General features: G+C 41.6%; 1 protein-coding gene across 1 annotated transcript; it reads left to right on the top strand.

Annotated features, from left to right (window-relative positions):
• The first annotated feature begins 855 nt into the window (after positions 1-855).
• On the top strand, positions 856-25,439 carry LOC109892702 (solute carrier organic anion transporter family member 2B1-like). The gene is made up of 15 exons (XM_020485420.2): positions 856-995; positions 4,208-4,334; positions 6,747-6,884; positions 9,774-9,936; positions 10,082-10,306; positions 10,819-10,917; positions 14,927-15,057; positions 16,782-16,878; positions 17,142-17,306; positions 18,359-18,548; positions 18,668-18,818; positions 19,340-19,509; positions 20,555-20,619; positions 22,575-22,695; positions 22,914-25,439. Exons 2-15 carry the CDS (start codon positions 4,248-4,250, stop codon positions 23,098-23,100), a joined length of 1,989 nt encoding a protein of 662 aa, XP_020341009.1. The 5' UTR covers positions 856-995; positions 4,208-4,247; the 3' UTR covers positions 23,101-25,439.
• The last annotated feature ends 1,273 nt before the right edge of the window (positions 25,440-26,712 follow it).

The following is a 26,712-nucleotide window of genomic DNA, read 5'->3' as shown; positions in this document are numbered from 1 at the left end:
TGGTCATTATGGCTGTCACAGTCGTCCTCCTCTTCATCTGAAGAGGAGAGGCGAGAAGGATTGGAGGACCAAAATGCGGCGTGGTATGTGTTCATGATGAATATTTAATAAAAGAAAGCACTGAAAACTGAATACAAACTATGCAAAAACAATAAACAAATAACGACCGTGAAGCTATAAGCTATATGAGACCTGTGCTGACACCACTGAGTGTGAAGGTATGCCTTGAAATATATTCACAGGTACACCTCCAATTGACTAAAATTATGTCCATTAGCCTATCAGCAGATTCTAAAGCCATGGCATCATTTTCTGGAATTTTCCAAACTGCTTAAAGACACAGTCAACTTATTGTATGTAAACGTCTGACCCACTGGAATTGTGATACAGTGAATTATAAATGAAATAATCTGTCTGTAAACAATTGTTGGAAAAATTACTTGTGTCATGCACAAAGTAGATGTCCTAACCAACTTGCCAAAACTATAGTTTCGTTTAACAAGACATTTGTGGAGTGGTTGAAAAACAGGTTTTAATGACTCCAACCTAAGTGTATGTAAACTTCCGACTTCAAATGTATATCACACCAAATTAACCATCCAATTCAGATCTATTGCGCTCAGTCTTTACTGTAAACCAAATAAACAACGTGCATAGCTGTCTAACAACCAGTACAGTATGTTATGTTCAGACATTCCACCCACATGATAGTAGGGTTTATCTCCTTTCTCTTATCTTGTATTCTCTTATACTGTTAACTTACCTCCCTTTTCCTCCTTCCCACCCACACCCCCACTCCCACTCCCAGCCCCACTCTCCTCCCCCTATCTGTTCAGTCACTTGCCCAGTTCAAGGAATTCCTCAAAGTTGAGCACGCCTTGTTTCATCGAGTGAAAGCTACCTCCTGGGGTTCCAACTAAGATCACTTTCTGTGTGAGTCGACATCTGAGGAGTGGATACAGAACAAACCACTAAACCTCAGCTTCATCTACAGAGTAAGTGACCAACTGTACTGTTCTGTACTACTTCTTTTAACTGTGATCCACTAACTCTACTAGCTGTAATTCAGACACTGTAATCTAATGTACTGTGCAGTGTGTAGAGATTATGTGTGAGAGGACAGGTTGCGGTGTGCAGCATACAGTTGAAGTCGGAAGTTTACATACTTCGGTTGGAGTCATTAAAACTTGTTTTTCAACAACTCCACAAATGTCTTGTCAACAAACTATAGTTTTGGCATGTCGGTTAGGACATCTGCTTTGTGCATGACAAGTAATTTTTCCCAGCAATTGTTTACAGACAGATTATTTCACTTATAATTCACTGCATCACAATTCCAGTGGGTCATCAGTTTACATACACTAAGTTGACTGTGCCTTTAAAAAGCTTGGAAAATTCCAGAAAATTATGTCATGGCTTTAGAAGCTTCTGATAGGCTAATTGATATCAATTGAGTCAATTGGGGGTGTACCTGTGGATGTATTTCAAGGCCTACCTTCAAACTCAGTGCCTCTTTGCTTGACATCATGGAAAAATCCAAAGAAATAAGCCAAAAATTGTAGACCTCCACAAGTCTGGATCATCCTTGGGGGCAATTTCCAAATGTCTGAAGGTACCACGTTCATCTGTACAAACAATAGTACGCAAGTATAAACACCATGGGATGACGCAGCCGTCATACCGCTCAGGAAGGAGACGAGTTCTGTCTCCTAGAGATGAACGTACTTATGTGCAAAAAGTGCAAATCACAACAGCAAAGGACCTTGTGAAGATGCTGGAGGAAACAGGTACAAAAGTATCTCTATCCACAGAAAAATGAGTTCTATATCGACATAACCTGAATGGCCGCTCAGCAAGGAAGAAGCCACTGCTCCAAAACCGCAATTAAAAAAGCCAGACTACGGTTTGCAACTGCACATGGGGACAAAGATTGTACTTTTTGGAAAAACGTCCTCTGGTCTGATGAAACAAAAATAGAACTGTTTGGCCATAATAGCCATCGCTATGTTTGGAGGAAAAATGGGGAGGCTTGCAAGCCAAAGAACGCCATCCCAACCGTGAAGCACGAGGGTGTCCAGCATTATGTTGTGGGGGTGGTTTGCTGCAGGAGGGACTGGTGCACTTCACAAAATAGATGACATCATGTGGTAGGAAAATTATGTGGATATAATGAAGCAACATCTCAAGACATCAGTCAGGAAGTTAAAGCTTGGTCGCAAATGGGTCTTGAAAATGGACAATGACCCCAAGCATACTTCCAAAGTTGTGGCAAAATGGCTTAAGAAAAACAAAGTCAAGGTATTGGAGTGGCCATCACAAAGCCCTGACCTCAATCCTATGGAACATTTGTGGGCAGAACTGAAAAGGCGTGTGTGAGCAAGGAGGCCTACAAACCTAACTCAGTTACACCAGCTCTGTCAGGAGGAATGGGCCAAAATGCACCCAACTTATTGTCGGAAGCTTGTGGAAGGCTACCCTTAAACGTATGACCCAAGTTAAAACAATTTAAAGGCAATGCTACCAAATACTAATTGAGTGTATGTAAACTTCTGACCCACTGGGAATGTGATGAAAGAAATAAAAGCTGGAATAAATCCTTCTCTCTGCTATTATTCTGACATTTTACATTCTTAAAATAAAGTGATGATCCTAACTGATTTAAGACAGGGAATAGGATTAAATGTCAGGAATTGCGAAAACTGAGTTTAAATGTATTTGGCTAAGGTTTATGTAAACTTCCGACTGCAACTGTATTTGTTGTTGAAACTGGCCTTTTGACATTTGGTGCATGCGCCTAACAATGAACACCAAGGTGTTAGCACTCAAATCTAAAAGGTATTGCTTTTGTATGTATACATTTGAGGAGTCTGAAATGGAGTTTGATATTTCTATGTCCGCAGTAATGCCAGTCCCACTGGTGTGGTATTTTATGGTGCAGTCTTTGTTTTTGTTGACATTCCACAACTGATTGGTGGTCGTCTCCTGCCCATCTTATCTCTGTTGACTGTAGCCACACCAACTCCCATGTTACACAAACATGCTTGGGGGGACGGGGAGGAACGGGGGGGGGGGACGGGGGGACGTGAAAAAACACCACACAAAAACACTACAATGCCTTCACAAAGTATTCATGCCATTTGACTCCACATTTTGTTATGTTACAGCCTCAATTCAAAATGGATTTGTTTTCTCTCACCCATCTACACACAATACCCCATAATGACAAAGTGAAAACATGTTTAAAAAAAAAGAAGTTTTTGCAAATGTATTTCAAATGAAATGGAGAAGTATCTAATTTACATACGTATTCACACTTCAGAGTAAATACTTTGTCGAAGCACCTTTCTCATCATGGGGATTGTGTGTAGGCCAGTGACAAAAATGTTTTTTTTTATACATTTTCAATTCAGGCTGTAACACAACAAAATGTGGAAAGAGTCAAGGGGTGTGAATACTTTCTGAAGACTCTGTATGTTGCAGCATTTTACTGCTTTACTGTAAGAACACACAGTAAGCATATACTGCATGTGGAAATGCTTCTCTAAGGTGTGTTCTAGTGGCCAGTGCCATGCAACTTTTCTTCGGTGTGGTCTTCAGGTCAGATTTATATCTGCTATTTGTGAATTGTTTAGTGTGATCTGGTGCATAATGTGCACAGTAATTCACCAACCTGTTGTAAAACGCAGAGGTAAAGTTCATCTTAAAGTCATGATCTCTCCAGCATGTCACCACAACTTGGGATTCTTTATGGGCTGTAATGGAGTAATGCTCACTGACTTTCACTTTCACTTTGTAATTAGAAATTGTAGACAACTTGAACCCAGGCATATCCCCCTAAATTTTTCTCCCTACATCTGTCTCTGTTGGTCTCAATTTGTCGATCTGTCTGTCCCCACTCTCTGTCTCTTTCTCTCTTAATCTCTCTCTTTTTCTCTCTCTCAACATTATGATGTGAATGAAGATCGTTTCACTTCAAAATGAATATAACTCAGAGCACTGCATCTCAATATGATTTAAATGAATAGCACATCTCCTCTACCTGATTTTAACAATGGTAGTAGATACAGAACACCAGCAGAGATAGAAGTAAGTATAAGTCTTATTGGAGTCCAAATTATAGAGAGACAAAGTGAATATAAAGATTGAAGATATGAAGTAACCAGAGTACAAGGAAAGAACTTGACTGGAAATCTTGTGACATTTATAGATTTTCTACTTCCTGGGTTGGATCACTGAGTCGGACAGGTATGATGGCCAGCGACCTCCAGATGAACTCTGAACAATTGAGGTCGAAGCCTCCCACCAGATGCAGGAGCCCCTTCAACAGCATCAAGGTAGGCTGCGTCACCTCAAAACTACATATAACATTTCCACTTGCAACTAGCGCCAAATGTCAAGTACATACCAGTAGTAGCAAAGGAATAGAAATCTATGAGAGTAGATATACTTTTTAGAACGCCACGCAACACTGCTGATGAGCAAAATTGCATTTTACCGTCCGGCTGTTGCTGTTGTGTGTACAATTTCCAAAATCGTTTATTACATTTTACTCCCAGTGGTGTAAAGTACCTCTTAAGGATTCGCCCCTTTTTTCCCATTTTTGCCTAAAATGACATACCCAAATCTAACTGCCTTTAGCTCAGGACCTAAAGCAAGGATATGCATATTCCTGATACCATTTGAAAGGAAAAACTTAGCAGTTTGTGGAAATGTGAAATTTATGTAGGAGAATATAACACATTGGATCTGGTAAAAGATAATACAAAGAAAAAAACATACATATTTTTCCTCCCCAGGCTCAATTTAGAATTTGGCCACTGGATGGCAGCAGTGTATGTGCAAAGTTTTAGACTGATCCAATGAACCATTGCATTCTGTTCAAATGTTGTATCAAGACTGCCCAAATGTGCCTAATTGGTTTATTAAGACATTTTCAAGTTCATAACTATATGCACTCTCCTTAAACAATAGCATTGTATTATATCACTGTAATAGCTACTGTAAATTTGACAGTGCAGTTAGATTAACAATAATTAAAACTTTCTACGAATATCAGATATGTCTATGTCCTGTGAAATGTTCTTGTTACTTACAACCTCATGCTAATTGCATTAGCCTACGTTAGCTCAACCGTCCGGCGTGGGACCCACACTTTCCTTTAGAAAGGTTAAGTAAAAATACTTTGAAGTAATACTTAAGTCATTTTTTGGAGTATTTGTACTTTGCTATTCATATTTTTGACTACTTTTACTTTTACTCATTCCTAAAGAAAATAATGTACTTTTTACTCGATACATTTTCCTTGACACCCAACACTACTCACTACACTATTATATTTTGATTGCTCAGACAGGACAGCAATATGGTCCCATTGATGCACCAATCACAATAATACATTGTCATCCTTACTGCCTCTGATCTGGCGGACTCACTAAACACAGATATTGCATTTGTAAACGATTGATGTGTGGGAGTGTGCCCCTGTCTGTCTGTAAATTTAAAAAACAAGAAAATTGTGGCGTCTGGTTTGCTGAATATAAGGAATTTGATGTATAGCGTTTCCTTTTTACTTTTACTCAGGTATGACAACTGAGTACCTTTTCTACCACTGTACTTAAGTACATTTTAAACCGGATACTTTTAGACTTTTCCTCAAGTAATATTTTACTGGGTGACTTTCACTTTTACTTGAGTCATTTTCTATTGATACCTTTCTTTACTTTTGCTCAGGTATGAAAATGTAGTGTTTTTTACACAATTGTTTACTCCTGTCTCTCAACTCTCACATCATTACTCCCAAGTCTCAGTGAGTGTCAGTGTTCGAGAGCATCAAATCTGTGATGCGTTGTGAGTAAATTGACTGATCTCCAAATAATAATTAGTAGTTATTTATGATTCAAGCTGATTTGTAAATAATATGCAATGTCGAAAAAGCCCAGTGAGGTCAAAGGGCAAATCTATGTCTACAGACTGCTGTTCAGGAGTCCAGAAGATTTAGACTTGGATACTGTGATGTTAGGGTCACAGAGACAGCTAGCGTGCTAACATTAAGAAGTTTAAGCTCCATTAATTGACAGCATATCCTCATGTTGTGGACTGGAGGCAAAAAATCTAAGGTCCATTGTCAGAGAGGAAAGGGAGCAAATCTTCCTTGTTTTGCAATCTGAAATGTAGTTTATTTCTTAATGTAGTAAAAACTTTGATGTGTGTCCTGTAGTCTACGGTGATTTTCCTCTGTAGCACCAGGAAGGGTTTTGTTTCCTGGTGTTTTCAGCACATCCTTGTAGTGTTCCCTTGAGTAAGAAACACATACACTTGGCTTCTTGTATGTGTCTTTTAACTACATGAGTCTACTTCCTTGTGAATTCACTTGTAAAACTGTGTCTTCAGGAGAGTTAAAAGATAAGAAACTTGGCAAATAAAGAATGACTTTAAAAAGATTAGGGTTAGGCAGTTTGTATTACGTGTAACACATTATGTTCTGGGAGTGAAAATCCTCATAAAGTTACCCATAGGCCTACAGAGTGGCCATTCTAAAGAGAGAAAACCAGACCCTCTATAGCCCTCCAGGTAACTACAATAGCATTACGTTTTGTTACATTACATCATTTCTTTACATAAAGTTATCCTGAATATTTGAACGAGACTTTTGAGCTTTCTGTAGACCATTGATCAGATCTGTTATATTAATTATGAATGATTCCTACTACACCTATCTATAGTCTGTCAGCCTCTCTCTCCACTAGTTCTTCGTGCTATGCCATGGTATGCTCCAGCTGGCCCAACTGTTGGTGTCTGGGTATCTGAAGAGCTCCATCTCCACTATAGAGAGACGCTACGGCTTCTCCAGCCAGAAGTCTGGCATCCTGGCCTCATTCAATGAGGTGAGTGTGCCATGCACCCCACCACTCTACTGAGCTGGTTCAGATAAAAGGCTGATTTGTTGCAAATTCATCGGGTTAAGATGATTATTTTCAGAAGATGTACTTTTAATTTTCACATGTGAGAGGGTGCACGTGAGTGTGTTAAGGTATGTGTGTGTGGGTGGACCAGAAGTCCCCACAAGAATAGTAAATAAAACATTTTTTGGACCAACTGGGGACATTTTGTTAGTCCCCACAAGGTCAACTGCTTTTTCTAGGGGGTTTAGGGTTAAGGTTAGAATTAGGGTTAGGGTTAGAATTACGTAAAGGGTTAGGAGCTAAGGTTAGTTTTAGATTTAGGATTAGTAGCTAGGGTTAGGGTTAGGGTTAGGGTTAAGAGTTATTGGTTATTCTTTAAAAGTGCTTTTTTTCACCATCTTAAATAAGCAAGCCCCATTTAAAAAAAATTGAACCAAGAACAGTTCACTCCAGACCTGACTGCCCTTGACCAGCACAAAAACATCCTGTGGCGTACTGCATTAGCATCGAATAGCCCCAGTGATATGCAACTTTTCAGGGAAGTTAGGAACCAATAGGCAGTTAGAAAAAGCTAGCCTTTGCTTTTCTAACATAAATTTACACCCTGTAGCACTAAATTCCAAAATGTTCTGGGACACTGTAAAGTCCATGGAGAATAAGAGCACCTCCTCCCAGCTGTCCACTGCACTGAGGCTAGGAAACAATGTCACCATCGATAAATCCACGATAATTGAGAATATCAATTAGCATTTTTCTAACACTGGCCATGCTTTCCAACTGGCTACCCCTACCCCAGTCAACAGCCCTGCACCCCCCACAGCAACTTGCCCAAGCCTCCCCATTTTTCCTTCACCCAAATCCAGATAGCTGATGTTCTGAAAGAGCTGCAAAATCTGGACCCCTACCAATCAGCCAGGCTAGACAATCTGGACCCTCTCTTTCTAAAATTATCTGCCGCAATTGTTGCAACCCCTATTACTAGCCTGCTCAACCTCTCTTTTGTATTTTCTGAAATCCCCAAAGAATGGAAAGCTGCCGCGGTTATCCCCCTCTTCAAAGGGGGAGACACTCTAGACCCAAACTGTTACAGACCTATATTTATCCTACCCTGCCTTTCTAAGGTCTTTGAAATCCAAATTAACAAACAGATCACCGACCATTTCGAATCCCATTCTCCTCTATGCAATCTGGTTTCCTAGCTGGTCATGGGTTCACCTCAGCCACGCTCAAGGTCCTAAATGATATCATAACCGCCATCGATAAGAGACAATACTGTGCAGCTGTATTCATCGACCTGGCCAAGGCTTTTGACTCTGTCAATCACCACATTCTTATTGACAGACTCAAATGCCTTCGTTTCTGAAGTGACTGCATCGCCTGGTTCACCAACTACTTCTCAGACAGAGTTCAGTGTGTCAAATCGGAGGGCCTGTTGTCTGGACCTCTGGCAGTCTCTATGGGGGTGCCAAAGGGTTCAATTCTGTATACTGTATACATTCTGTATACTTCTGGCCCTTCTTTGGACACTCTGTTAACTAACCTCCAGATGAACATCAATGCCATACAACTCTCCTTCTGTGGCCTCCAACTGCTCTTAAATTTAAGTAAAACTAAATGCATGCTCTTCAACCGATCGCTGCCCACCTGTCCAGCATCACTACTCTGGACGGATCTGACTTAGAATATGTGGACAACTACAAATACCTAGGTGTCTGGTTAGACTGTAAACTCTCCTTCCAGACTCACATTAAGCATCTCCAATCCAAAATTTAATCTAGAATCATCTTCCAATTTCGCAAAAAAGCATCCTTCACTCATGCTGCCAAACATGCCCTCGTAAAACTGACTATCCTACCGATCCTTGACTTCGGCGATGCCATTTACAAAATAGCCCCCAACACTCTACTCAGCAAATTGGATGCAGTCTATCACAGTGCCATACATTTTGTCACCAAAGCCCCATATACTACCCACAACTGCAACCTGTATGCTCTCGTTGGCTGGCCCTCGCTTCATATTTGTCACCAAACCCACTGGCTCCAGGTCATCTATAAGTCTTTGCTAGGTAAAGCCCCACCTTATCTCAGCTCACTGGTCACCATAGCAGCACCCACCCGTAGCACGCTCACCAGCAGGTATATTTCACTGGTCATCCCCAAAGCCAATTCCTCATTTGGCCGCCTTTCCTCCCAGTTCTCTGCTGCCAATGACTGGAACGAATTGCAAAAATCACTGAAGCTGGAGACTCATATCTCCCTCTCTAACTTTAAGCACCAGCTGTCAGAGCAGCTCACAGATCACTGCACCTGTACATAGCCCATCTGTAAATAGCCCAACCAACTACCTCATCCCCATACTGTTATTTTTATTTTTTGCTCCTTTGCAGCCCAGTACCTCTGCTTGCACATTCATCTTCTGCACATCACTCCAGTGTTTAATTGCTACATTGAAATTATTTTGCCACTATGGCCTATTTATTGCCCTACCTCCTTTATCTTACCTCATTTGGACACACTGTATATTGAATTTTCTATTGTGTTATTGACTGTATGTTTGTTTATTCCATGTGTAAGTCTGTGTTGTTGTTTGTGTCGCATCGCTTTGCTTAATCTTGGCCAGGTCACAGTTGTAAATGAGAACTTGTTCACAACTGGCCTACCTGGTTATATAAAGGTGAAATATTACAAATGTAAAAAGGTTAGGTTTTTTGGGTTAAGGGTTAAGATTAAGGTTAGGGTAAGAGTACGGTTTAGTGTTAGGTTTAGGGTTAGGGGTTAGGGAAAATAGGATTTTAAATGGGCCTGAATTTTTTGTCCCCTCAAGGCAAGGTTAGCCGTACAAGACTGTGTGTGTGTGTGTGTGTGTGTTTAGGTGGGGAACACGGTCCTGATAGTGTTTGTGAGTTTCTTTGGTAGCCGTGTTCACCGGCCACGGTTCATCGGTGGAGGGGCACTGGTGGCCAGTCTGGCTGCTTTGATGATGGCCCTGCCTCATTTCATCAGTGGCCCCTATGAGTACACAGTCCACATCAGCCGTAAGTCACACACACACAAATGCAGACACGTGCACACATTCAAATACACGCACGCACACACAAACACACATTTGTTTGAATCTCAAAACAACACTTGTTATCACCTAACTTCTAACTCCTTCCTACCTCTACCTTTGTTCCATAGAATCCAAGGATGACAACTCTGGTCTCTGCCAATTAGAGAGCTCCTTCCAAACATTCTTGTCCAATCACAGCTGCACACAGCAGGAGAGTCATGTTCAGCAGGGCGTATTCCCGCTCCTGCTCCTAGGACAGCTACTCCTGGGAATCGGCGGCGTTCCCATCCAACCCTTCGGGATCTCCTACATTGATGACTATGCCAGCAAGAGAAACTCTCCCTTCTACCTCGGTATGATCACTGGGAATGACTGGGATACACAGAAAATTCTTGGAATAATGGGAATACACATTCTGATGCAGGTCTTTTGGGCCAAAATGTCAGTTTTTTTTAAACTACAAATCAATAGATTATTGTTGTTTTTTAAGAGGGAGCGTTCCACCATACTTCTGCAACATTCCTGCAACCTTTGCCTGCACTCTATAACCTCCAATACTGGGAATACTTGCAGGGATGTTAGATGGAGTGCTAGATGAGACATTTCACACAAAACCCTGGTGCAGAAGGTGAAAAAAATAGCAATGAAGCAAAAGTGAATGTATTGTATCCACTGATTGTTTGCAGCTCTCAAGGCTGTGTCATGTTTAGTCTAAAAACCATGAGCAGACTTTCATTTTCTTTTCATCAACTCTGAAGTATGATCTGGGGAGAAGCAAATCATGAGCAATCACACTTTATTTTCTGTTTAACTGTATTGACCCCACAACAGGAGTGTTATGTCTGACTGTGGTTCCCCCCTGCAGGTATTCTCCTGGCTGTCACGTCTATCGGTCCTGCATTTGGTTTCATGATGGGCTCCTTCATGCTGAATTTTTATGTCGACATCGACAAGATGTCCAAAGGTTAGCACACTTGCTCGCTCACACACACACACACAAACAAACACACACACACACACTACACACACACACACACACACACACACACACACACACACACACACACACACACACACACACACACACACACACACACACACACACACACACACACACACACACACACACACACACACACATACACACATACAGGCACTCCTCAGATGTTCACAGCATGTCAGAAGTGTTTAATCTGGAGTTGATATGGGGAAGGAACATCCAGGGGTCATGTTTTCTCTTATCACACCACTGACAATGAGTTTCACCAAAATTTAACGAGGATTGAGGGTTGGTGATGAACCAGGATGTGGACATAAACATGGGGTTCGGTTTGAACTGGGATGTGGACATAAAACTAGGGTTACACAGAACCCAAACCGGCTGTGCGCGTGCGCCATCGTGCATAAATTTATTTTGTCCCCCCACACCAAACCTGCTAGCTATTTTGTCCTATTTAGCTAGCTTGCTGTTGCTAGCTAATTTGTCCTGGGATATAATCATTAGGTTGTTATTTTACCTGAAATGCACAAGGTCCCCTACTCCGACAATTCATCCACACATAAAATGGTCAACCGAATCATTTCTAGTCATCTCTCCTCTTTCCAGGCTTTTTCATCTTTGAACTTATATCGTGATTGGCATCTAAACTTTCATAGTATTACCACAACAGCCAGCAACACAGTTCGTCTTTCAATCACCCACGTTGGTATAACCAATGAGGAGATGGCACGTGGATACCTGCTTCTAAAAATCAATGAGGAGATGGGAGAGGCAGGACTTGTAGTGCGATCTGCGTCAGAAATAGAAAGGACTTCTATTTTAGCCCTTGGCAACGCAGATGCTCGTTGATGCACGCGAGCAGTGTGGGTGCAATAATTGAATAACATAGATTTCTACATTTATTAGGGTTGAGCCGGGATGTGGACATAAAGCTAGGGTTAGTGTTGAACAGGGATGTGGACATAAAGCTAGGGTTAGTGTTGAACCGGGATGTGGACATAAAGCTAGGGTTAGTGTTGAACCGGGATGTGGACATAAAGCTAGGGTTAGTGTTGAACAGGGATGTGGACTTAAAGCTAGGGTTAGTGTTGAACCAGGAAGTGGACATAAAGCTAGGCTTAGTGTTGAACCAGGAAGTGGACATAAAGCTAGGGTTAGTGTTGAACCGGGATGTGGACATAAAGCTAGGGTTAGTGTTGAACCAGGAAGTGGACATAAAGCTAGGGTTAGGGTTGAACCAGGAAGTGGACATAAAGCTAGGATTAGTGTTGAACCAGGAAGTGGACATAAAGCTAGGGTTAGTGTTGAACTGGGACGTGGACATAAAGCTAGGGTTAGTGTTGAACCGGGATGTGGACATAAAGCTAGGGTTAGTGTTGAACCAGGAAGTGGACATAAGGCTAGGGTTAGGGTTGGAATGCAATATAGGGTGGGTTTTGTAGGGTCACGTTAGGGTGTTTTCTTTACATGCCTGAGTTTGAAGCAGTGAATAAAATCAGGTGTTAATGAAGACTAGCTGTAATAATGTTAATGATAGCGACGACCTTATCTTCACTCCACTGCTGTGAATTCTAACAAGCAAATATTCAACCTCCTTCTGTGTGAACCAAAGCCACCACTACAGACATGTTCTCACCCTGCAATGCTTCAGATACCTCTAAAACTGGATTTATAACCATCATGGGCCAGTGTCCTGTATTTGCAGTCTGCTCTCATTGATCTCAGCTTTCCAGTTTAATGCATCTCATTTATCAAGGTGTGAGAGCATTGACTATGATTTGATAAATGTTCAAAACTGTTCAAAGGACTGCTGAAGTCAATTTAGGTAATACTAGATTATTCCCCATTGTTTTGAGGTGTGTGTGTGTGTGTGTGTCTGGGTGTGTGTGCGTGTGTTTGTGTGTGCTTGTGCTCGTGTGTGTGTGTTTCCTCAAGCCTGAACTAGTGCCTTCTGCAAGGCACAGACAGTGCAGTTTAATGGAACATGACTTCATTCTTGCAAGAGCAAATATTTAGATAGAACTAATATGGAAGTTATATACAGTGCCTTCGGAAAGTATTCAGACCCCTTGACTTTTTCCACATTTTGTTACGTTACAACCTCATTCTAAAACGGATGTAAAAAAATAAATCCTCATCAATCTACACACAATAGCCCATAACGATAAAGCGAAAAACGTTTTTTAGACATTTTTGCAAATGTATTAAATACAAAAACAGAAAAACCTTATTTACACAAGTATTCAGACCCTTTGCTTTGAGACTCGGAATTGAGCTCCGGTGCATTCTGTTTCCATTGATCATCCATGAGATGTTTCTACAACTTGATTGGAGTTCACCTGTGGTAAATTAAATTGATTGGACAAGATTTGGAAAGGCACACACCTGTCTATATAAGGTCCCACAGTTGACATGAGGTTGAAGGAATTGTCCGTAGAGCTCAGAGACAGGACTATGTTGAAAAACAGATCTGGGGAAGGGTACCAAAAAATGTATGAAGCATTGAAGGTCCCCAAGAACACAGTGGCCTCCATCATTCTTAAATAAAACAAGTTTGGAACCAGCAAGACTCTTCCTAGAGCTGGCAACCCGGCCAAACTGAGCAATCAGGGGAGAAGGGCCTTGGTCAGGGAGATGGTCAGGCTGACAGAGCTCTAGAGTTCCTTTGTGGAGATGGGACCTTCCAGAAGGTCTTTATGGTAGAGTGGCCAGACTGATGCCACTCCTCAGTAAAAGGCACATGACAGCCCGCTTGTAGTTTGCCGAAAGGCACCTAAAGACTCACAGACCATGAGAAACAAGATTATTTGGTCTGATGAAGCCAAGATTGAACTCTTTGGCCTGAATGCCAAGCGTCACGTCTGGAGGAAACCTGGCACCATCCCTATGGTGAAGCATGTTGATGGTAGCATCATGCTGTGGGGATGTTTTTCAGCGGCAGGGACTGGGAGACTAGTCAGGATCGAGGCAAAGATGAAAACAGAAAAGTACAGAGAGATCCTTGATGAAAACCTGCTCCAGAGCACTCAGAACCTCTGACTGGTATGAAGGTTCACCTTCCAACAGGACAACAACCCTAAGCACACAGCCAAGACAACGCAGGAGTGGATTTGGGACAAGTCTCTGAATGTCCTTGAGTGGCCCAGCCAGAGGCCAGACTTGAACCCATTCGAACATCTCTGGAGAGACGTGAAAATAGCTCTGCAGCGACGCTCCTCGGAAGAATGGAAGAAACTCTCTAAATACAGGTGTGCCAAGCTTGTAGTGTCATACCCAGGAAGACTTGTTTTTTTAAAATAAATTCGTTTTTGCTTTGTCATTATGGGCTATTGTGTGTAGATTGACGGGAAAAAACAATATAACCCATTTTAGAATAAGGCTGTAATGCAACAAAATGTGGAAAAAAACAAGGGATCTGAATACTTTCCTAATGCACTGCATATAATGAATAATTTAACTTATTTACTTCTGTAAAACAGTGCATGATATGAGATTCATTTCTATGAGAGAAATCTGCTTTACTCCCTTTTTGGAGTAAAATAGGTTCTTAACTGGAATTTGGGTTCCTACAGTCAGTGTGACCTCATTCAACAGAACATTTAACCTCTGGCAAACTGATAGCAGTTTCCAGGAAGAAATCACTCTCTTTCACTCTCTCCTCCACATTCATTTTCAATGACTGAAAGTGAAAGACTGTGATTTCTTCCTGGAAACTGCTATCAGTTTGACGGAGATTCAATGTTCTGCTGCATGATACCAAGGGAAAAAACAACTTTCTCTTAACACTGTCTAAAATTGCTGAAACGCTTTAACATGTTGAAACCAGGAACTGTGCTCAGGGTACACTTCTATACATACAGTGCATTTGATTCAATTTATTATTTGATTTAATAGTTTGATCAAATGTTTGTATTTTATTATTGATAATGTACTTTGCCACTAGTACAATAACATGTCTCTCTCCTGTCTGCAGATGAGATAGGTCTGGAGAGAGGGGACCCTCGCTGGGTGGGAGCCTGGTGGTTGGGCTTTGTCGTAGCAGCCTCCTTCCTCTTTCTCACCTCCCTGCCCTACCTCTTCTTCCCCCAACAGATGCCAAAAGAGGTGATTGTGTACCAGCTGTGTCACAGTCATGACATGTATTTATGATTTATTGACTCTAATGAAAGTTTCACAATCTTCTCTCATAGAAAATATGTGGTTCAGAGCAGGTGAGAGTGATGTGGTTTGACTTTGTTGAATAAGGTCTTGGCTCATATCCATCATTCTGAAATAATTTTTAAATCAGATTTTGGTTAATGTTTCTCTAATCAGGCATCTAGCACAAAGAAGAATACTCGTGCCAGGTCTTGCTCAATAGTGAAAGAGTCTGGATATCACATTAACATGCCAGAGCATAACTTGGCATGCACACACACACACACACACACACACACACACACACACACACACACACACACACACACACACACACACACACACACACACACAAACACAAAAACAAACACAGACACACAGTCTCTCTCTCTCTCTGTCTCTTGAATGCTGGAGCTTTAAAAGCTCTAAAGCTTGGTGTGTAACTTGAGTGCACTGCATTGCAGCATACTTAGAATATGTGGACAACTACAAATACCTAGGTGTCTGGTTAGACTGTATACTCTCCTTCCAGACTCACATTAAGCATCTCCAATCCAAAATTTAATCTAGAATCGGCTTCCTATTTCGCAACAAAGTATCCTTCACTCATGCTGCCAAACAGACCCTCGTAAAACTGACTATCCTACCGATCCTTGACTTCGGGGATGTCATTTACAAAATAGCCTCCAACACTCTACTCAGCAAATTGGATGCAGTCTATCACAGTGCCATCCGTTTTGTCACCAAAGCCCCATATACTACCCACCACTGCGACCTGTATGCTCTCGTTGGCTGTCCCTCGCTTCATATTCGTCGCCAAACCCACTGGCTACAGGTCATCTATAAGTCTTTGCTAGGTAAAGCCCCGCCTTATCTCAGCTCACTGGTCACCATAGCAGCACCCACCCGTAGCACGGGCTCCAGCAGATATATTTCACTGGTCACCCCCAAAGCCAATTCCTCCTTCGGCCGCCTTTCCTTCCAGTTCTCTGCTGCCAATGACTGGAACGAACTGCAAAAATCACTGAAGCTGGAGACTCATATCTCCCCCACTAGCTTTAAGCACCAGCTGTCAGAACAGCTCACAGGTCACTGCACCTGTACATATCCCATCTGTAAATAGCCCATCCAACTACCCCATCCCCATACTGTTATTTATTTTTGCTCTTTTGCATCCCAGTATCTCTACTTACACATTCATCTTCTGCACATCTATCACTCCAGTGTTTAATTGCTCAATTGAAATTATTTTGCCACTATGGCATATTTATTGCCTTACCTCCGTTATCCTACCTCATTTGCACACACTATATATAGACTTTTTCTATTGTATTATTGACTGTATGTTTGTTAATTCCATGTGTAACTTTGTGTTGTTGTTTGTGTTGCACTGCTTGCTTTATCTTGGCCAGGTCGCAGTTGTAAATGAAAACATGTTCTGAACTAGCCTACCTGGTTAAATAAAGGTGAAATAAAATAAAAAATACACTTTACATTTGATCATTTGATCATTTCGCAAACAGACAAACTATCTCTTTGCCACATCGTGTGACCCAGGTCTCTGCAAAGGCTATTAGAGAGAGTTAATGCAATACAGGCAGGATTGCATGTTTATTGTACCGTATTCACACTCAAATCTGTTTTAACACGAGTAAAGAGCATAATTGTGGATCTTCCTCTCCCCTGGTTAGGAAGCTGCAGGCAATGCCAAAGAACCCAAAGCCGAGGAGGAAAAGAAACCGCTGCCAGACCCCGTCCAGGAGCTCACCCTCAAACAGTTCCTCAAAAGTTAGACTCTTTTATAAGACCACATCCGTCTGTTTCTTTTCCATTTCCCTTCATTGTGTCTGTGGGTAACTACATGGTGTTGAGGGTGACGGTCACTGTCATGATACTGATAGTATATGAAAAGTAGTTGTGGTCTCTCTCTTCCTCTATTGTTGCTTCTCATCCCTTGTTAAATATGATCTGAAGCAGATAGCAGCGGCTTCGCTCACCTCTTCCTTCTCCCCCTCATCTCCCTCTCTTTCCCCTCCCTTTCTCTCTCCCAGGTTTCCCCCGTATCGCCCTGAGGACCCTGCGGAACCCCATCTACCTGTTGGTGGTGCTGGCACAGGTCCACCTGGCAGCTATGATAGCCGGCCTTGCCACCTTCATGGCCAAGTTCATAGAGCGCCAGTTCACCCAGACCGCCTCCTTCTCCAACATGATGATCGGTGAGAGACACCATTCATTATCTATGTGGAACATTCTGGTTTAGATTACGGTTTATTTGAATAGAAATAGGACCAAATGGAAATTCAACCAATGGACCAAATGAAAATTCCACTCCATGGAGAGTGATTTCTTCAGTCAAATCTGCACACCTCCAGTATTTGACATATACACAGTATTAGCTGAGGATAATTATGCTTAGACTCTCCAATGGCCTATGGAAAGCACAGGGCGCATAGAAAACGACCACATAAACACTTTTAATCCCCTAAAGTCAATGTCCTCGCCCTGTGGAAATCTTTATTTATTTATTTAACTAGGCAAGTCAGTTAAGAACAAATTCTTATTTTCAATGACGGCCTAGGAACAGTGGGTTAACTGCCTGTTCAGGGGCAGAACGACAGATTTGTACCTTGTCAGCTCAGGGGTTTGAACTTGCAACCTTCCGGTTACAACGCTCTAACCACTAGGCTACTCTGCCGCCCCAAATCTAATTAGCATAGTAGAAAAATCAGCATAATTAATGATCAACTGGAGGTAATCATTCACAGATGCTGTCCAGACGATAAAGACTCCATTGTACGTGCAGAGAACAGCCAATCAAACCCCTCCCACCCATGTTTATAGCCTTGGAATACAATGTGTTCTCTTTGATGAACAGGTTCAAATCTGGATAGGATTTACTTGCCCTTTACCCCAGTGTTGTAGCCAGTTCTTTGGCGGGGTGCAGAATCTCCAGTGTTAGCAACTGAAGCTGCCAATATATCAACATTTTCCATGACAACCAAATAAGGCTGACCATTTTTAGGAGGGGGTTAACAGAGCTAGGCAGAGGGGAACCACCCTGCCTAAGTAATGGGAAACATTGGTTGTGTTCCAGATTGTCTTTCTCAAAGTCGGGATGCGTACATCTCACAGTGTTTAATGTCTCCGGAACCATATTAACATAGCTGTCTTCTGAGATGTGCAGGGCGACTGCAATTAACATGATCTGGAACGTGCCTACTGCTTTATTCTGAGTGACCCTTACTCTTTGATCTTTGTGTGCCTGTAGGTGGGGTGAACATCCCTCTGGCGGTGCTGGGCATTGTGCTGGGCGGGGCTCTGATGAGGAGGCTGAAAATCTCTACTCGAGGCTCCGCCCTCATGTGCACGTCAGCCATCTTGATGTGTATACTCACCGCACTGCCTCTCCTCCTCCTCGGCTGCTCCACACAGAGGGTCACTGGCGTCTACCCCACCAAGTAGGTTGCCGTCTCAAAAGGTTACCCTCACCTCTCCACCCTCCTTAAAACAACACTTAAGCCATATGTTGCCATATTGTACCAGGCACCATTTCTCTTACATCTTCTTCTGTTCTCAGACAGAACAGGTCTTTGGAGTGTAGCTCTGGGTGCTCCTGTCCAACTGAGGCCTTTAACCCCGTGTGTGGCTCAGACGGGGTGGAGTTCAGATCGCCCTGTCATGCAGGCTGCTTGACCAAAGTACTGGATGACAACACCAGCAAAATCCTGGTAAACCACTACACCTGCCTGTCCATTAATGGGCCGAATCCTAACTTTTCCTGGCCAACCATTCCCATTCAATGAATCTTCCATGTATTATATTTGCTTAAACAAGAAAGCAGAGAGAAAATGAAATCATATATGATGCAGAATGACTGAAGAAACCCTAGATGATGGGTTTCAAGGTAGTAGACGTGTCAGACAGACTCTAAAGGGGCCTCACTTCTGCTTTACTGTCACAATCCGATGCCTACTGCACGGAAAACAGAGTTTAAAGCCAGACTCAGCATTCTTGAACCAACACACACACACACACATGCACGCACACACGCCACCATCACACAAAGCCTGGGAGAAGAATATTAGTTTTGCTTGAAGCCAGATAAACTGTTTCTTGATAATGTTTTTTCAACATCTTTGTGAGATTCTCATTCATACCTACTAATGCCAACAGTTACTGCCAGATGCAATGGTGTGAGTCTGATTGGCCAGTGGTTAACGTCATGTGACTATCTCTGTCTCTCTGACAGAAATACACCGACTGTGGCTGCATAGGGGTCAGCGGATCCTATGGTTATGCATTGCCAGGGACATGCGGTAGTGACTGTAAACACCTCCTCCTGCCCTTCATGGTTCTCTCTGCTCTCACCTGCTTCATTGCATCATTCTCACAGACCCCATCCTACATGATGATACTGAGGTAGAACAGACACACACGCCATTCACACACAGGCCTAACATGATACTAACATACTGAACACACACACCAATGAAAGAGAGAGAGGGAGAGGGAGAGTGAGAGATAGAGGGAGAGGGAGAGGGAGAGGGAGAGGGAGAGGGAGAGGGAGAGAGAGAGAGAGAGAGAGAGAGAGAGAGAGAGAGAGAGAGAGAGAGAGAGAGAGGGAGAGTGAGAGGGAGAGGGAGAGGGAGAGCATCTGCAAATCAAACACAGATTTGCAGATGTTATTGCAGGTGCAGCAAAATGTTTGTTTCATGCTCCAATGCCCTAGAAAACAATACGCACATAATCCAAAAGGGAAAAGAAATTAAGAAATATCAGAACGAGCTATGTCAGAGTTCAGGAAGATAAATATATATAATGGTGTGTATAGACAGAATGGACAGTATATGAGTAGAAATGGTGTGTACAGCAGTAGTTACATAGGTTGAGCCATGACTAGAATACAGTATATACATATAAAGTATGTAAAACAGTGTGTAAACATTATTAAAGTGACCAATGTTCAATGATTATATGTAGGGAAAAAGCAAGTCTCTAAGGTGCATGCAACAACAAAGATTTCAAGATAAAGTGGATGGGGGCTGTGTGTGTGTGTGTGTGTGTGTGTGTGTGTGTGTGTGTGTGTGTGTGTGTGTGTGTGTGTGTGTGTGTGTGTGTGTGTGTGTGTGTGTGTGTGTGTGTGTGTGTGTGTGTGTGTGTGTGTGTGTGTGTGTGTGTGTGTGTGTGTGTGTGTGTGTGTGTGTGTGTGTGTGTGTGTGTGTGTGTGTGTGTGTGTGTGTGTGTGTGTGTGAGAGAGAGAGAGATAAGTCTGACATGGTTTACTGCATCCATTCAGCTGTTGTGATTCACTCTGATTTAAACGCAGTTCCATCCAGCTGGCCAGTAGCTTCTTCACACCAGCACTGATTCTGTTACTGATGTTACCCATCACCCATCCTTTCACTCTCCGTCCCATCTACCCTCTCCATCAATTTTTCCTTCTCTCTCCCACTCTCCTCTGCAGGACAGTGAGACCAGAGGATAAGTCTTTTGCTGTGGGCGTTCAGTACATGCTCTTCAGAGTGCTGGGTGAGTTACAGTGTTACAGCCTGAATTTAAAATGGATTAAATTTAGATTTTGTGTCACTGGCCTACACACAATACCACATAATGTCAAAGTAGAATTATGATTTTAGAAATTGTTACACGTGAATAAAAATGAAAAGCTGAAAATGTCTTGAATCAATAAGTATTCAACCCATTTGTCATAATGGGTTGCATGGGCTCACACTGTGTGCATTAATAGTGTTTAAAATAATTTTTTTAATGACTACCTGATCTCTGTACCCCACATATACAATTATCTGTAAGGTTCCTCAGCTGAGAAGTGAATTTCAAACACCGATACAATCGCAAAGACCAGGGATGTTTTCCATTGCCTCGCAAAGAAGGGTACCTATTGGTATCGGTAAAAAAATAATTAAAAAGCAGACACTGAATATCCCTTTGAGCATGGTGATGTTATTAATTACACTTTGGATGGTGTATCAATACACCAAGTCACAACAAAGATATAGTTGCTGGAGAGGAAGGAAACCGTTCAGGGATTTCACCATGAGGCCAATGTTGACATTAAACATTTAGAGTTTAATGGCTGTGACAGGAAACAACTGAGGATGGATCAACATTGTAGTTACTTCACAATACTAACCTAAATTACAGAGTGAAAAGAAGTAAGCCTGTACAGTATAAAGAAAACATTCCCAAACATGCATCCTATTTGCAATAAGGCACTAAAGTAAAATGGACAAAAATAAACTTCATGTCCTGAATACAAGGCGTTATGTTTTGGGCAAATCCAACACAATACATCACTGGTTCAGCCTGCTTTACAACAGGCACTGTGAGACAAATTCACCTTTCAGCAGGACAACAACCTAAAACACAAGGCCAAATACAGTAAACACTGCACTGTTGCTTACCAAGACAACATTGAATAAGTGGCCTAGTTAAAGTTTTGTCTTTAAAATCTATGGCAAGACTTGAAAATGGCAATAATAGCAATAATCAAATACCAACTTGACAGAGCTTGAAGAATTAAGACATTTATAATGTTGTACAATCCAAGTGTGCAAAGCTCTTAGACTTACCCAGAAAGACTCTCAGCTGTAATCACTGCCAAATGTGATTCTAATGTGTACGTATTGACTCAGGGGTGTGAATACTTATGTACTCAAAACATTTTATTTTCCTACTTTTTAAAAATATATTATTTATTTATATTATTATTATTATTATTTTTACAAATGTTCATATTTTTTTCCAACTTTGACATTACAGAGTATTTTGTGTAGATCTATTACAATTAAATCCATTTTAATCCCACCTTTTAAAAACAACAAAATGTGGAAAAGTCAAGGGGTGTGAATACTATCTGAAGACACTGTATATCAGCATTACACAGACAGCCACACTCACCTCTTTGCCTTGGATTCCAAGAAATGTAGATAAATGACCTACAGGGATTGACTTTTCTGCTCGAGCAGACATCCATAATTTTAACAGCAAATGTCTGGGAAACTGCCTTTTAAATATTTAACATAAACATTTTCCTCTGTTCGTCCTGTTAAATGACATTATAGGTACAGTAGAGTCAGCAATATGACGTAGATGCACAAAGCAAACAGCATAGCGGGTCAATTTCCACAACAACTAAGAGCATTGGAGCGAGATACCAAACTTCTCTGCTGTTTTGGTCCCGTGGCTACCACGTTGTAAAGTGTGAAGCATCTCACTCATCGCAATATCTGCGTTGCTGCTCATGCAATGTCATTTAGCTGACTCTACCTTTAAGCAGGACCATGTGCACAATGGAAATAAGACTCTACAGGGATAATTAATATAAAAACACTGCCACTCAAGAAGAATTACTGCCAGATGCCCTCACAGGCACTCATCTAAATCTATGTTTACACAGTGTGTGCATGCATGTCTGTGTGCGTGCATGGATGTGTGTTTATAATTCTGTGTATGTGTGTCTCCAGCGTTCCTGCCAGCCCCAGTTCTGTATGGCACTGCCATAGACACCACCTGTATCATCTGGGGGAAGAAGTGTGGGAGGAACACGTCCTGTCACTACTACAACATGGACCTCTTCAGACAGAGGCAAGAGCCAACAGATATGTCAGCCATGTCAACCATACTAGAAAGTATTTGAGATGCGCTTGATTTAGCATAGAGTTGTTACGGACCATTTTACCAGGCAAACTAAATCAAACACAGTTCAAGTATTTAAAAGTATTTCCAATACTGTATTTCTTAGATCCAGGCCTGTTATAGAGTATACAGTATGTCTGATATTCCCCCCTCTCTTCTGTGTGCAGGTTCCTGGGTCTGCAGGCATTCTTTGTCACCGGAGCGTTTGTCTGCTTCCTGCTCTCCCTCCTGGTCCTGAGACATAGGGCAGGAAAACAAGGCAAGCAGGCAGGACAGGGATACACTATGATTGACAGAGAGCTGAGTCCAGACAAGAACACCGCCTCCAAAGAATTGCAGAATATGGCAGCATGAGAGAGGCCTGATAGAGAAGGAGAAAATAAAAAAAGAAAGAACTGAATTGCGAACTATCCCCCAGAGGGTCACGATGAAGACTACCGAAATGAGAGCTGCTTCGAGAGTGTTGGGGAAGCTACTCTGAAAATATAGGTTACCAAGCTAGCAATTACTTCACACTGGAAGAAGTTCAACTACACTAAAGCTACCCTCTAACAAAAATATATAGTTTTATTAGACTAAAGTTACTTTGAAAAAGGAGTTCACTTACCTTACTTAGTGAAAATTTATAAAAATAAAAATGACATCTGAAATGTCATAGACTACCAGTTGCAATAACACATCACTTTGGGGTATCAACAGAATGTGTCATTTGCCTATTAAACACATATAGGCAAGTGAGAATTAAGTCATGTGTGGCTCAATTGGAAGAGCATGGTGCTTGCAATGCCAGGGGTGGGGGTCTGATTCCCATGGTGGACCAGTACAAAAATGAATCAATTTTGAATAAGCTCGTTTGCTAAATGAAAAAAAATAATTAGGCAGGTGTGATGCAGAAAAAACGAAATTATTGACTACATCACCCATTTTATTTTTGCAAAAAAGTAGGGTGTAGTTCCAGTAGTTAACTACACCCCTACATGGCAAAAAGTAATTAGGTGTGCAACTCTAGATTTCTTACATACTCATATTATTATTATTTGATTTCTTAGGCCGCTCGAGCTTAAACGATTTAACACGAAACCAACTTCCAGACTGCCCCAACTGGGGTTGCTTGAGAAAAATATTTTTGATAACATTTACACCTTTTGAACCATATCAATATTTCAATGAGCTCCCAATGCGTTTCAATGGAAAATGCATCTCTATTAAGCTATTAACTCCAAACCAACATTGAAATGTTCAGACTGACCCAACTTAGATTTCCTGTCAAAGGATTTTCTTAAACTATGTATACTTTAACTATAAATGTGCAAAAATGAACATGAGTTTAAATGAGAACCATAGGAACACAGGGGTAGCTTATCAAAATAAACCAGTTCCTTGACCAGTTAAGCTAAGCTACAAGACCAACTTTAAAACATTCTGGCTATACCCACTTCAAATTCTTTAAAATCTTTAACTATATCTACATGAATGTGTCCCACATTTGCATAGATTAACTCACCAGCAGTAACTCTTAGACCATTCAAACTAGAGACACCAAACCAACGTTCACATGTTCAGACTATCATAACTTCCAATTCTTAAAACGCGTATTCACTAGAACTATTCAAATTTGCATAAAATACCTCACCAACAGTAACTCTTGAACCATTCAAGCTAGAAACACCAAACCAACTGTCACATGTTCAGGCTATCCTATACCTTTAGTTACCTACAAAAAATGTAGTAGGTAATTTAGTTCAAGTAATACCAAGCTACTGCAAAATGTATTTCAATTACTGCTTGAACTACATAGTTCCCTTCTCCCAAAACTGGGCATAGAGAAGGTACACCATTACTGCGCCCAAACTGACTGTAATAATGTGTACAGCAAGTGCTGTGTCTGAGCCATGGCACGTTTACTATAGCATGTCATTCTCTGGGACCAGTCTGAGTGGTTCCCTATCCACTGAAACAGGGTCAGATCTTTTTCTATACCTCTTATAGTTAAGGTTAGGACTTGGGGAGGATAAGCTGCTATAAGCTAATCCTAGACCTCTAGAAGGTAATCTCTACCTATAGTGAGTATTACAGGAGACACCTGATCTATGAACTGAAGATCAGCGTTATCAGACCAAAGAGAGCATTAGATAACCAAACTTACCAAACTAATGGTCTTCAGATGTTGGTTGTTTTTATACCATTTTTATATACCATATATTTTTCTACAGATTTTTTACAAACTTTGTGTCCTTTGTAAACAATGTAAACTTGAACGTATACTTTCAAAGAAAATTAGCATTATAGATTGAGGCGCGTTACATATATACAACTCCAATAATATATCATGCTTATAATCTTATCCTGTGAAGAAAAACATGTAAATATTTTCACCTCATTATATAAAGTGGAATTGTTATTTTGATGGACAATTCCACACAAGGCATCTGTTTCTCCATTGCTCTTGTCATGTAATGAGTTATGGTAGGCAAGCATTGTGAGTTCAAAGGCCCCTTCCAAACAGGGAAGAAATCATGCATGTAATGAACTAATGTGAACCCATGTGACATGGAAGAGGGGCATTGCTCTCCAAGGGGAGCGAGAGGAGGGAGGTGGAGATGGGGCGGGGATGTTGTGAAACCTGAGCCAAGCATTTATAACTGCCATCCTGAGTGATGATACACAAGGTTAATAAACTCTATCAACAGACATGTTCAGTCCTCATCCTTTCACTGCAGAAAAGGTTGTGTCAAGGAGTCCTGGAAGGAGATGGCATGTTTTCACTTCATAGATTAACTGTGTCTTGCTGACTTACTGTCTTAAACCGGTATGGGGTGACACAAGCTGGTGCATGAACGATTGTGTGTGTGGACCTGCCAAGACCTCCCTAACATTGATATATCTGATATCTGAATGCACCTGAATCTCAGAATATCAGAGTTAACATCTGGGAGTCCTGCCATGTCCCACAGAGTCAAAAGGCAAAGAGTCCCAATTCCTGTTTTCATTTCAGAGAGACACATTATTCTTGAATTGTGAGTGTGTCTGCTGGCTGGCTCTAACACTGCTGCTTCCAGAACACTATGTTGGGGTATAGGGGAGTGTGAGTGAGTGAGTGAGTGAGTGAGTGAGTGAGTGAGTGAGTAGGGAAGTCAGTTAAGAACAAATTTTTATTTACAATGACGGCCTACCCTGGCCAAACCCGGACAACGCTGGCCAATTGTGCACCGCCCTATGGGACTCCCAAACACGGCCGGATGTGATACAGCCTGGATTCGAACCAGGGACTGTAGTGACCTGATAAAGGCAATTCAATCTCCCGGTTAGTCACCAGTTAAAGTATCCTAGGGTAAAGGTTTTTTGGGGATAAGTTAAATTACATTTGTTACTTCTGCATAAGTAATTGAACGTATACAAATTGTATTTTATTTATCTCTGATCCCTTAATGACCAGTCAGCTAGTCACAGAGGTGTGCTGGCGAGCACGTCTGTCGACTGTCTTCGAATAATTTGTCAGAATTCTCCTCTTTAGTCTATGTACACAGACTAATCTTTACCTCATTCACATCTCCCCTTATTTGATTCCATTGTGAAACTGCATCCCATGTCTGCACACTGCTTCCTCTGTCTGTGTGTTCGTGCGTGTGCGACTTCCTCTTACAGACAATCTGACCCATAGTGCTATGAAAACATGTTGTGAAAAGCTGAATGGTTTAAAGCCAAAGGTTAACCATGTTTACTGACAGGGATATGAATTACTATGAATTACTCTCCTCCTGTTCTCTCTCTGCCTCCTCAGCGCTGTCCCTGATAAAGGGCTCCCTCTAGTGGCCACAATGGGGGCCTGAGAGGGGTGGCATGGAGAGAGAGTGAGTCATGATTCACGCCTTCAAACTTAACTCTGGATCTCGAAGCCAGTTCCACTGCATTTTTTAATTGTTCCCCTCTAATCAGTCTTCCAGGCATGGCTTTGGTTGTGTTTGT

Source organism: Oncorhynchus kisutch, linkage group LG6 (genome assembly GCF_002021735.2).
Source record: "Oncorhynchus kisutch isolate 150728-3 linkage group LG6, Okis_V2, whole genome shotgun sequence".
Lineage (NCBI taxonomy): Eukaryota > Metazoa > Chordata > Actinopteri > Salmoniformes > Salmonidae > Oncorhynchus > Oncorhynchus kisutch.
This window is presented reverse-complemented; position numbering and strand designations above follow the sequence as displayed.